We start from the raw sequence: 14,144 nt of genomic DNA on the forward strand, positions 1-14,144 counted from the left end.
TATAAGGTGTCTGAAGATAGGGAAGATAAATCCTACCAATGACATCTACTGAATCACACACATTTTTCTGAAAAGTCACATGCGTGTCATCACTGCTGATGTCACTAGTGCAACACAATCTTATCTCTTCATTGTGTGTGTAGCTGACTCCTGTGTGACTCTGTTGGTGCATTATTTTTTTTTAGTTGGTTATATTTTGGTTGGTTGGTGGGGTTTTTGTTACATGAGAATCATTTCCTTGTTATTATACAACTTATGTCAGGGAGGTTTCTTATTCTCTTTAGCTGCCTCACATAGTCTGCATGTTCCAAAGCTCTTTCTAATGTTAATTTGTCTGACATTAGTGCCTGTTCATATATTCCTTTTGAATCTTATATGAGTATTCTTCTATCCTTTTGCATGCCCTATCCTATTTTCAAGAGTACCTGCATTACCCACTTATCAATTACATAAGCAAGCCTCCACTTACATCTCAGATTTTTTTCTTTGCATGGAGATGTTATATTTGGGATACAATAGACTTCAAATAACTTGACTAAGATGTCTCAATTCTCCTCTCTGCTTCAGTGAGCTCACAACTAGAAGCCCATGGTCTGCAAATATCCCATTTTACCCATTTCTGTTTACAGAACAAGCCACTTCTCAGTCTGCAGCTACTTCTGTATAAAAAGACCTGACTCAGATCAATTCTATTAACTCCCTCCTTTTTGCCCACATCTCTGCAATGCTTCCAGTTTCAGAGTTGAAAGCAGCAATTGGGAGGGGGGAGGGGGTTTGGGTTTTTTTGTTTCTTCTTTTTGGTTTTTTTTTTGTTTTTGTTTGGGTTTTTTTGGGGGGTTGGTTTTTTTACACACACATATTTCTGCATAAAAGCCAGAGTTAATTCTTTGGGTCTGAGACTACATCTGGCTCTAGAATCTGACAGTCAGACAGGCTTTCTTGTAAGGATGCACTGAACTAGTTTTTATTACCACTGATTTTCATCCACCCTCCCTATTCTCAGACATGAGAAAGATGAAGACAGAAAGAATGACTCTTAAAATAAATAAAATACCAACCTGATTATTTGACTTTGCAGGACTACAGTATAATTCCATTTATCCTCAGTTGTTATAGTAGTAGTGAGATTTTTTTTTTAAACCACCTATAAAAAGAAGAAAGAGTCACAAAGAACTAGAGCAGAATTCACTAGTAACAGCTCTAAGTTAAAATATCATTTGTACTAGATTTAGTGATTCCTTCTCAACTTTCTCCACAGTGCAGGTTTGGTTATCTTTACAAGTTAAGTCACTGTAGATCTCATGGTCTTTTCAAAAACATAACTGTTATTCTAACAATTAAATCTAATATAATCATGCCCTGCACTTTTCAACCAGTCTACACTGATAACTCCTCATCCAGTGAAGAAAACTCTGCAGGACATGAGAAAACATCATCCTCTCCTGCAAGAGTCAGGAGGAGACCCCCCTAAAAAAAAAAAAATCTCTCCTTTAGGTGATTTTAATCTGCTGTGCATGTACTTAAGAGCTGGAGATGTCTCTGTGCCTCACCAGCTCAGTCATGCACACAAGCTGCTGTATAAAGTAACCAAATAATCTCAGTCAGATGTTAGCAGGAGTCAGCCACATGCAGAACTTAACCAGATAATCAAAGTTTCATGGTTTGCCTGCTCCCACTCAAACACTACTGAAATGGAAACATTTGCTCTTTAGGGTATCACATAGCTGATATCAAAATCATTCTCTTTTAAAAAAAAAAAAAACAAACCACAAAACTCTGCCAAGGAACAAACCATCATTTGTCCTTACTACAGAAAATAGATTGAATGAACAGAAGTGACTTTTTAATACCTTTCTTATGTATGTTTCTTCATAAATAGAACAAAGAGTAATATTAAACTTGTGACATCACCAATTTACAACTCAGACAAATAAAAATATTCACAAAAGGGACACTTTAAAATAAAAGGCTACAAGCCTCAAAAAATTTAAAAACCTTGCACAAAGGATGGATTCTGGGAGTGGTGACATTTACCTTTATCAACTTATGCTTACAGCAGAAATACAGCACCTAGCAATAGAATATTAAATAACATGCTTCTAACAAATGTGTATTTATAGCACAGTTTGATATAGGAATATAGTCTCTGGAAAAATCACTATATGTAATTTTGACTAGCATCACCATAATCCCTGTACTTCAGGGCTTTTTAATAGTAAATATTAGTGTGAGCATATTTGCCTTTGGGGAGGGTGAGATTACCTTGAGTTACAGAGCCCCTGTTATGCAATGAGGCAAAACACCTTCTAAGCCAAATGCAGGGCTTTACAGAGCTGAAGCAGAGCTGCCATATGTACTTCTATGGTCCCATCTTCTGCTTGGCAGGGCAGGGGGGGGCTATTTCTGGGTTTTTTGGTTTTTTTGTGGTTTGTTTGTGATTGGTTTTTATCATACCTCATTCTGCGCCTGCCCCCCAAAACTACAAGTTATTTCTCTTACTATTATGCTTTTCAGTAGAGCCACAGACTAGGACTTCGTTCCTCCAACAAAAGCAAAGTGAGCCCCCTTCAAGTCTGAGCCAAAAGAGCCACAACATTTCTGCCAGAATAGTTTTTTCTTATTTGAACATGCTAATGTCATTTTATCAAAAAGATAAATAGTGGTTTTTATCAACATTCTCAAAATTTGGTCAGAACATGTCATTTTAACAAAGTGTGCTCATATGATGCTTATTTGCTGAAAGAACAGAAATTTTGATATTCTGATTTTTCATCCTGATGTGCCACAAAAACTATTTTGCTATCTCAGAATTTTCTGCATAATGGAAATCCTAAATGTTCTGCAACATGGCTAGTGGCAGTAGTGTTTCATCAAGATTACCTGAGATTTCTCACTTGAAAAGTCTGGTTTAAGTTGGGTCCTGCTTGACCAACCTGATCTCCTTCTATGACCAGGTGACCCGCCTAGTGGATGAGGGAAAGGCTGTGGATATTGTCTACCTGGACTTCAGCAAGGCCTTTGATGCTGTCTCTCACGGCATACTCCTTGAGAAACTGGCATCTTGTGGCCTGGATAAGTGCACTCTTAGCTGGGTGAAAAACTGGCTGGATGGCCGAGCCCAGAGGGTTGTGTTGAATGGGGTGAAATCCAGTTAGCGGCCAGTCACAAGTGGTGTTCCCCAGGGCTCGGTGTTGGGCCTCGTTCTGCTTAATATCTTTACCGATGATCTGGATGAGGCGATCACATGCACCCTCAGCAAGTTTGCAGACGACACCAAGTTGGGAGGGAGGGTTGATCTGCTTGAGGGTAGGAAGGCTCTACAGAGGGATCTGGGCAGGATGGATCGATGGGCTGAGGCCAGTCGTATGAAGTTCAACAAGGCCAAGTGCCGGGTCCTGCACTTGGGTCACAGCAACCCCACGCAGCGCTACAGGCTTGGGGAAGGAGTGGCTGGAAAGCTGCCCGGCAGAGAAAGACCTGGGGGGGGTGCTGGTTGACAGCCGGCTGAATATGAGCCAGCAGTGTGCCCAGGTGGCCAAGAAGGCCAACGGCATCCTGGCCTCTATCAGAACTAGTGTGGCCAGCAGGAGCAGGGAAGTGATCGTCCCCCTGTACTCGGCACTGGTGAGGCCGCACCTCGAGTGCTGTGTTTGGTTTTGGGCCCCTCGCTACAGGAAAGACGTTGTGTTGCTGGAGCGTGTTCAGAGAAGGACAACCAAGTTGGTGAGGGGCCTGGAGCACAAGTCTTATGAGGAGCGGCTGAGGGAGCTGGGGCTGTTCAGTCTGGAGAAGAGGAGGCTGAGGGGAGACCTTATCGCTCTCTACAACTACCTGAAGGGGGGTTGTAGTGAGGTGGGTGCTGGTCTCTTCTGTCAGGTGGCTGGAAATGGGACAAGAGGAAATGGCCTCAAGTTGAGGCAAGGGAAATTTAGGTTGGGTATTAGGAAAAATTTTTTTACTGAGAGGGTTGTCAGACATTGGAATGGGCTGCCCAGGGAAGTGGTTGAGTCACCATCCCTGGAGGTATTCAAAAAGCATGTAGACAGGGTACTTCAGGATATGGTTTAGTGGGCTTGGTTAATGGTTGGACTCGATGATATTGAAGGTCTTTTCCAACCTAAATGATTCTATGATTCTAAGTTACCTGTATGTTTGTGAAGCATAACTATATAGGAGGAAAATTTCCATAAGAGATGTTTGTTTCAGGCATAGTGGTTTTGGGAAAAAAAAAAACCCAACAACATAGAAATCATGCAATTCCATGGCTTTGTTCCTGATAAATCCTCATGAGATTTTTAAATGCATCATACTTAAAGCAAAGACTTCATATTCCACCCTGGAGATGCCTTTTGCCATTTCTTTGAAATTCCAGTCTAAACTACATCACATTGTGAAACTTTGAAAAAGTGGCTATTCATAGACTTTAAAACCCACCAACTCTTCAATTTCAAAAGCTAAATTCTGAAGGTCCTGTTGCTATTGAGCAAGCTGTACCCTCCCTGTAGGCCCTATTTGAATTGCTCAGCCTCATCAGTCCCAACAGACAACCTGCCTGTGGTTCAACTTTAGGCTACATTATTCAGACACTAGCTGACTGTCTCGTCTGCAGTGGCATTGCCTTCTTTGCTTATTGCTGGGCAGTACAGAAGAGGACATCATGAGTCAAACTCCACAGAGACAGAAGCTAAATCAGGAAGGGGTAAACAGATTTACATGTTGAGTCTGGTGTCAGTGGGACAGGATGGGAGAGGAACTGCACCTGGCTAGTGCAAGGGAAGACTGGAACTGCCTGGGCAAACAGATGTTCAAACAGCAATGAGGGAACCCAGGCTAAACATTTCTGGGCACGTAAACTGAGAGTGGAAACCTGGAGATACAGGGAATCAATGGAAAAATTGGTATTTGGTTATGAAAGTAAGGCATGCTAATGTGCCAGCACTGTATATGGATTAAAATTCTACACATGTGCATATACAGGTATGCTGAATTCAGTTTCCCAACTTAGAAATTATCACCTTGACCATATTAATAATGTTTAACACAGTATATTGTATGGTGTAGAATTTGAGACATGCAGGTGGGCTGTTCTGCCTGCGCAGGGCTGAAGTGCAAATCTAGAAGTGGGTTGATGCATACAATGTTTTCCTGCTATCTTTTCCCTATCCCTGAATTAGACAGGCATGAATTTGTTTGGCAGTAATTTCTGAGTTACGCTAAGAGGTTTACACTTAGTTTCTTCCAATTTTTAAAGCAGCCTTAGTGGAAAATCTACCTTTTTCTATTACACTATTTAAATTACGTCTCCCTGGAGATGCTGGAAAATGCATCTGGAGTGTGATAAGACTTCCTTCCAGCCCTAAAATGCTATAGGCCCATGTCTGATATACTTTTGAAATGCCAGCACTGCACATCGATTAGAATTCCTCTTTCATGCTGCAGTGAATGATGTGATTATGTCTGTAATACTATAAAGCAATTCTGTCAACAATAAAGAGGAAACATTTATGGCATAGGTCATTAAAACAATGACAAATAGGCCAGTGCAATTTCAGTTCCTTTAGTGGGCTGAATAATAACTAGTTAAATAAGGAACAAAGAGATAAATAATTTATTACAGATTCAGAAGCATCACAACAAGCACAAGAAAATTGTCTTCACTTTAAAGCCTCTTGAGATGCAGTTTAAAGCCAAAGCATGGACAATATGCAATGAATGTGTTGGAGCAAATGCAAAAGGAAGGGGACTTAGAGAACCTGTTGCAGCCCCAAACGAAGCCACTACTCAACTTCAAAACATCAGCATACACACATAGCAACCAGTTAAACACACCAGACAAAAGTTTATGCTAAAAGCTGTGGTGGCTCAAAAGACTGAAGACTACTGTGGCAGCCAAGTAGATAACCTGTTTCAGCATGCACCCTCTATTCCTGTCTGATGTGGTGCTGGGCTTCATGCAAACATCAGAGGAAAACAGGACTCAAGCTTTTACCAAGAGGTATAAAAGCTCATTATAAAGTTATGAGGTTGCTTAGAAGGCCTACCTCAGACATCCTCAGATTAAGGAGGGAATGTAGAGTAATATTCAGCTTCGGTTACTTATTCTGGAAGAGAATAAAAGAACAGAGCAGACAGAACTCAGTATAATCAAAAGTGACTTCCACTACAAGCCTGTATTTTTCATGCTAGGTCTGACAACTCCGTTGAAATAATTCAAGTTGTTTGTACTAACAAAGCCAACATTTCCAAAGATTAAAAACCTAGAATTATGCTCCTACTTCCATTTTTGGCCTTTTAATTAGGTTTTTCTGAAGTGCTGAAAACAAAACAACTCTAATTGATGGCTTTCATACATTGCCTTTTAATAATAGCTCTTAACTGCTTGGCACTTCAGAGGTTCCAAATAAGGTTGGGAGTGGATCAGAAAAGGATTGTTTGGTTTGATTTTTACTCTTACAGGAGCAAGAGGATCTAAACTTTCCCTGCACAATTTGATCCGATGAGATTCCCACCTTGATCATGGTTCTGATAAGAATTTATATTAAAATCTTACAATCTTTTTTGAAGTAGACTCAATTTTTCACACTAACTCAGTATATGACCTTGGATGAAGGAATCACACAAGCTTCTGGACAGATGCAATTTATTTTTTAAAAAATACAAACACACAAGAAACCCAGATGCTATAGAACAACTTCCATGGCTGTAGTATAGAGAACAGCAGAGCAAGTTATTTAGCCTTTCAATCTATAACTGAGATCATAAGGCTGTTTTACGTAACAGTTTCTTCAGGATACAGAATTTGTACTTTGTGTATAAAGCAGCAATACCCTAAACAACCAGTAAAGAAAGAAAAGGAGGCACTGGAATGGTTATGTTTAAGACACATTGTTACTTGCTCAGTATTTCTACAATATTGCTGTAGAGCTTGAATCACTACTCAGTTTTACATTTGTTCCTTCTTTAAGGAGGCAGAGAGAAAGAATGAGGGAGAGAGAACAAGCAAGAAAAAGGAGCAGCGGTAAGAAAGTAGGATGACAATCAGTAAAGCAAATTTTCCTTAGCAGCAAAAATAGCTGACAGACCTGCTTCCCAAAGAACACTGAAAATTACTTTGCAAGTAAAAGTAGCAGAGAAGATAAGTCAACTTGAGGGACTCATGGGAGAGCTGTTATTGACAGATATGAGGATGATAATGATTGCTCAAGATGAGCAGGTTTTTCTTTTATCTCAATAAAGCACTTTTGGATGAAGAGTTTGGTAAGACAGGTGTGAGACAATAGCATAAAGCCTGTTCCTAACTTATTTACATAATTTTATATAAAGGAACATTGATGTGTGAAGTGTAAAACAAATGCATTGAATGCTGAAAATAAAGTATTACAGAGAACAACTTATGTACACTCCCAGCAACAAAGAAACTTAATATTCGATGAAATATACTTTGCCTATTGAAGAAATGCACTGATTTTACAAAAGGCTGAATATATGTATTTAAGAAAGTGTTCACTACTGTTCTTACATAAAGTAGCTGATACAATTGCATCTTAAATTGTTTCCTGTTTAAATTATATAAGAGGTCATCTGTCTGCTCTAAGTGTGACAATAGTAAGCAGGATAATCTAGTACACAGTTCCTCTCTTCCAACTCCTACTGCATTTATGCATCCCACAACACAATCCCTTCACGCTTTCTGGCACCCTTCAAAAGACAGATTTTGAGCATCACGTGTTTTAGGTTTTGTTTTGGGGGTTGTGGGGGCAGGGCTTGGGGTTTTTTGTTGTTACTGAAAAATATTAGACAAGACTGATGACAGATGAATGTATGCAGTAATGGGTGAGTAAAGAGATGGTATTTTCTATGTTTCCATTCAGTTAGATGATTCCCTCATGCTTTAAAAATGAAATTTCTTTGTGTAGAGAAACATCTTAGTATCAATATCTGTATGGGAAATATTCTTTAACAAACTTCACAGATACCTAAAACCTATCTTAACCCACACTGGTCCACCTCTCACAACAACATTACCTGCATGGTGTAATCCCGTTGCCAAGCTTCTGACCAGCCCCAGTGCATATGGCGTAAGTACCTAGCTCAGTTAATTGTATTTAAAGTGTAATCCAAAACCTGCCATACTCAGTGAAACACTTTGATAAAGGCCCTTTTCCAAAGCTTATTACTTTTAAGGCTAAGAATTATACAGTTTCTTCAGGGTTGCGGAGAAGAGGTCATGGAAGCTACAGTCCTACTTTTTCCTACATATTCAAGAATGTCCACTAATACTGTGAGCTTCAAATATGAGTCATGTTCTAAATAATTCAGCCAGACGCTGAAAGTATTGGCTACCCATCAGTGATATTTAAAGCACTGAAATTATCTTAAAGATCTGAAGGGTAGGTTATGTTTCCCAACACTGCTCAAGAGCAGAACATGGTAAGCAACTATTTGCTTTTATCAACATCAAGATGGTAAATTAACACCTAAAAATATAAGCAAGTAATGAAATAAAATGAGAGTGGAATTGCATCAGGCTTGTTCTTCACTTAAGCTTTAACAAAAATCCTCCTCAAGAGTCCCCCTTCCACTGATCTTTTTCTTTGTTTGAATACAGGATCAACCGAAGGATGATGACACAGATTATATCATAGATAATGATGAACTGACTGAAAACTATGAATCATCTGCTCACATACCAGTGCCAGCACAGGACAGAACAGGCTCCACCCAGGCTACAGGCAAGGAAGATATTCATGAAGGAGACCTAGGATTAGGAGGGTACAAACTCCAGCTTGAACACACTGCAGGTCAACCACAGATGAATTCATTGGCACAAACAGTGTAATGTTAATCACAAGAAATAAGACTAAAACAAAGAAATAAGATACCATTATGTGGACAAGAGGCTAGAAAATGTACTAAGCACAAAAATCAAAGAAAACTTAGATTTTACCAACTAAATGCCTGCTTCCCCCCAGGAAAGAGTTTACCACCATCCATATACCTACAACAATATGCAGAGGTTTTCTGACTGCAGCAGTTTTTACTAAGAAAAAAAAAGTAGGGCACTGCCAGCCCACTGTAAATCCATTACAGTCATGTGTTCCCTCAGTATTTGACTGGACCATGTCCCTCGCATGTACACAGGCCTTTCAATGTTGCTTATAGTCTTTAGTCAGCTGGAATAGAGAGAGAAATAGCTTCCTAAGATATTCATGCTCACATAATAACAGCACTTTTTATACAGCTGGTTCTGAACAGATCCACAGATAGCTACTACTCCAGTAGCTATTATATTTATAAGGAAGCAGCAGAAGATTCTTTGTCCAATAAGTACGTGATGTAAAAATACTTAAAACATGCATTGCAGCCTGTCAGTCTTGATAGATCAAGCTCCTTCATGCTCACTGTATAGACTTTCCCTGACAAACAGCCCTCTATTTGCTTTCTAAATGCACCTTATAGCCTAGTCCATACAGGGTTGCACCAGGTTGCCAAACAGAACATTAATAGTAGGAGACATTGAAGTCTATGAAATCAGCAACAGACCCCCTTTTATTGCTGCACTGAATGGGTATGACCACTATTTAAACAGCAGTTATTCCACAAGACATTCATCATTACAGCTTCACAGCACACAAAGCTTACATGCTGGGAAAAGTTTTGTTGTTTTGCAAGATCATTCTAAATGTATGCTTTGATTTAGGTAGTCACCTGTTTCATTTTTTTTATGGTTCAAGGGAAATGAGTTGTTTCTAATCAACTATTTCTGCAAAACAGCTATATCTTAAGACTAGCTACTCCAAGGATAAATTTCTACGTCTCTCTATTTATGCTGGGCACTCAATATCACACTAGTGATAAGGACAGTGGTAGTTAGATATAAAAAAAAACAAGAGGAGAGTTCGGGTATGAAAGCATTAATTGCATCTGCATAGACACAGTAACTGGATAAACAACTGGTCAACCATACATACAGCTAACTGCCATATACTATTATCAAGCATTAGCACAGACCAGCTTTTGCACACATCAGCTAAGTAGTGCAAATACAGGGATAAAGCCAGGCTTTTGTTGTTAGAGCACATGCCTTTTCTCACCACATAAGTTTCAACTGTGCATGATAACGTTCCTACTAAGAAAGTTGAACCATAAGAAGTTTTTAAATAAGGTCATTCTTAATATACAAAGACAACAAGAATGCAAGAGATTTGTAATCTGCAAGAATAAAAATCAAGCCATCTCCATGAACAATCATAAAGCTGAATAGGTCTTGATTTCACCACAAATGGAAGCTGAAATACAAACTTGATCATATTTAAGTTTTAGTCATTCTTTTCCAGGCTAATTAATTTCTGGTTAAATGTGACTCCAGAACAGTTGTTTTAAGCATAAATTTGAACACTGGAGTTCTATATGCTATTATGAAAGATCAGAAGCTTAAACTGGCATTTTATTTTCCCCTAAACACTAATCAAGAAACTGCAAAGGATCTTAATCCCCATGTGGTTTAAAACAAATTTGCCTTGTTTAGCTGCACGAGGTGGGAAAAGATGTGCAGCAGGTTGCAAGAAGGGATGGAGAATGGACGAGGAGGTAAGGTTTTATGGCCTAGTACTGCGCACCCTACAGCATGCAGTGGCAGACAGCAAAGATAACAGGAGGCAGGATAGGCAGGTAGAGACACACTGCAGTGAGGTGAATATGTGGCAACACAGTGAGAAGTGAGAAGGTATTATCATGGATGGGTACTAATAATCCTGATTTCAGTAGCCAGAGTTTCCAATTTCATTCTTCAAAAGTATTGAGTGCATGTCACCAGGCTTCCTAAGCAACTCGGGAAGCACAGATCCCGGTCCTTAGATTATGGTGGAGGGGAGGACGGAAATCAATGAACTGCTGAAGTATTATGAAGATGCAAAGCTGTTTTTCACAACTGCTACATGAACTGGAAATGACAAGCTCTTCAACAGTTCTGCTCTTAGATTCTACTCTGAAATGCATCCTGCAGCACACTCTATGGGGTTTTTACTGATTTATTTATTGTGCCTATGTCAATTTCTCACACTTGTGCAATGTGATAAATGGAAAGCTCTGGGGTCTGAAATTCTCTGTTTATCAAAAAAAAAGTCTGTAGTGAATACTCTCCACACTGTTCTGCCTGGATGCCTTAAAGGACTACTGTACTCAGTAAAGAAAGTCATCCCTTGCAACAGAGGAGTGCATACTTCACATCTTCAGAGGTCAGATTTTTATGCTAAGACTATGAAGAGGCTGAATCAGTGGACCCAGAAGGATGGGTATTTATCCTCTGGGACCATCCTCAGTAACCAAAGTAACACTGGCTTTTAGGAAAATTAGTAATTTGAGCTGCAAGCAAACCTGAAACTTCTACTAAACACCAATAAAAGTCTCAATTATCCATTACACTATTCAGCCTTGCCATTTCCTAATTTTAAGATATTCTTGATCTGTGTGTCATGAAGAGGGAGTTAAAACAACATTAGAACAGATGATATATTTGTATTCAAGGAGAAATTACTGGCAACTAGTAATTCTTCATGACTGTTTAAACAGAGTAATGGATGTTAAGAGAGGCCTTTAATGTTAATTTACAGTTCATACACTGGAGATTTAAACTACTCAATATCACAGTGTTTGACTGAACATGCAAGTCACTCATGATAAATGTGAAGCTATTCTTCCCATCTGAGTTAATCTAATAAAACACTACTTGGAAAATGAAATGTAAAATACATTGTCAAAAAGTAGTGACTGCATAGTCAGTATGAAGGCCAAAATGTTAGGAAAGATGGAAATCTGCAATATTGCTAAACCTTTCAGGTTTCAGAAGTAATAACTGAAATTTCATACTGAACTGCAGAGTGTTTGGCAAAGGTTGGAAGCAGCAGAATGAATCCTGGCTATACAGCAGAGCCAGTCCAAAAGACACTATACTAAAAATATCAGGTCACTATGATAACTTTCACAGAGAAGTGCAACATTTAGTAACCTCACTGAAAGCAGGGGGCATTGGAAGCAAACACTTAAGTTGCTGTGTTAAAAGCTCAAACTTTTTCATAGTAACCACATTAGGGCTGTCTTCAGCAAACTGATTAACTCCACGCATAACTTAAGCCGTTAAACTAACTGCATTGAAGTCACAAGAGCAGTTCACACCCTTTCCACCTAGCAACTTATGTGCCTTGCTGGGCTGAGGACAGCCTGTACAATAGGTCTTTATTTCCTTTTGAAAGCTGGTCTGTATTTTGCTATCAGCCATCAAGTAATGCTGAGCCTGTAACATCCCAATTGCTGTGTACATTTGAGTACACCATAAATGCAGCAATATACATAAGTATTTCAGATGCACATAAGCATTACACACATGCCTTCAAAATTCTTTGTTTTCAGAGATTAATATTTGTATACAAAGAATTATCAATTATGGACTTCAGAGAACAAAGAAAATATCCTGTATACCCACTTTAGCGATTGCAAACTACTTCTAAGGACAAAGTTGTTTTTCCCCTACTTCCTTCTAGCAAAACAGAAAATAGCCCTTTTCAACGTTTTAAAGCAAACCAGTTCTGAGCATTTTAAATAACTTAACGCACACATGCACATCTCTAGCAATAAAATCCCAACAGACATGAGTTCTGCTCAATGAACTGTAAAAGCCTTGTCAACATTTTTTTATAAACAGTCTTTCAGAAATTGAAAATTCTCCAGTTGATCTAAATTTCCTAAGCAAATGTTAGTTTAACCCACAGCCTTGGTCCCAATACCAGTAAATTTTCAGATCATGAAATCCCCTCCTTCCTTTACCTCAATGGTTAGTTTTTATGGTAGGCACTACTGTTCAGGAGAGTTAGACAAAACACCTGAACATGTTTTTCCTTGAATACTGGTTTGTTTATTGCTGTTTTGGGGTTTTGTTTGGCTTTAACACATACATTTTTTACATCATAATTACATACTGGAGTGCAAGTTTCTGAACAGTATGAAAGAAAACTTTTCTGCCAATGAAGTACTTGTCTTTATTTGTCCCTTTCAAGTGATTAAAGGAATAGGACAGCCTAGTGCAATGATGGACACCAGCCAAGCAAATATCCCCTTCAACAGCCTAGTGGTGCTAGTCACTTCCAGATTTAAAACAACCTACTGGACATCCTGGTGTGTGTTAAGAAGCACAAATACTTCAAAAAGCAAAATATAATGTCTGTCAGCTCCGTGGTGCCAATCAATGGCCCACGTTTATCTTTCCTATATGAAAAGCACAGGGACTTTCCTACAGTTAACCCAAGGTGTCAAGTCTCCATCTCCAGCCTTGGCTCTGTTCCTAATAGCCCCTTAGCGCCATCAGCATTGGCCCATTGCAGCTGCACTTCTAGAAAAGCCACCAGCCAAGACTGTCCCATACTTCCATGGAATTCTGCAGGAAAAACCCACAGCTTTCATGTTTCCATTTACATCCTTCCAGCTTTCCCACTGTTAACAACCACATTGGCTTCCTCCCACAACCACCCACCCTGGCTCTGGGCAGTCTTCCCTCTCCACACCAGGAGGGCAGCAAGAGCTGCACAATACATGTAACAGAAATGATTCTGCTCACAAATAAACCTTTTTTTTGCCAGTGTCAGGGCACAGGCAACATTTTCCCCGCCAAATTCAGTGTCACTGGTCACCATTATTCCCTTATAAAAAATCAGATCTGAGGTACAGAACAACAAATACCATTTCAGGTCTCAGAGGATGCCAAATCTGAGCAAGTCAAATTAACATCATCCTTCTGAGGACCCAGCAGAGCTTGAAATTCTGGTGCGAAAAGCAGTAGAGAATACCCAGGAGTGTTTTCCAGCTACTGTTCTACATCATTTTTACCACATAGCTGTCTGTCTCTGGTGTGCCACAGCAAAGGCAGATGGACATAAAGAAAATACTGGTACATCATTCAGTAAGGATTTGAAACTAGAGAGAGCACTACACCTAACAATCTAAACACTAAAAGAAATAACCTTATGCCATGGTATTAAGCATTATGCAGGCCTAGGACAAGTTACACACAAGTGAGTTGAAATAGGATAATATCCTGTAAGCATAATGAGATTTCTTATTCCAGAGGTACAGTACCTTCTAAATATAACCCA

At 39.3% G+C, this 14,144-nt stretch overlaps 1 protein-coding gene across 1 annotated transcript in view; it reads left to right on the forward strand.

Annotated features, from left to right (window-relative positions):
* SLC9A9 (solute carrier family 9 member A9) overlaps positions 1–13,020 on the forward strand; it is a 222,127-nt gene extending 209,107 nt beyond the window's left edge. Inside the window, exons 15-16 of the mRNA XM_030028894.2 lie at positions 7,973–8,078; positions 8,609–13,020. Coding sequence (XP_029884754.1) covers positions 7,973–8,078; positions 8,609–8,839 — 337 coding nt within the window. The 3' untranslated portion in view covers positions 8,840–13,020. The remainder of the gene's footprint in view (positions 1–7,972; positions 8,079–8,608) is intronic.
* The last annotated feature ends 1,124 nt before the right edge of the window (positions 13,021–14,144 follow it).

This window comes from Aquila chrysaetos, chromosome 10 (assembly GCF_900496995.4).
Source record: "Aquila chrysaetos chrysaetos chromosome 10, bAquChr1.4, whole genome shotgun sequence".
Taxonomy (NCBI): domain Eukaryota; kingdom Metazoa; phylum Chordata; class Aves; order Accipitriformes; family Accipitridae; genus Aquila; species Aquila chrysaetos.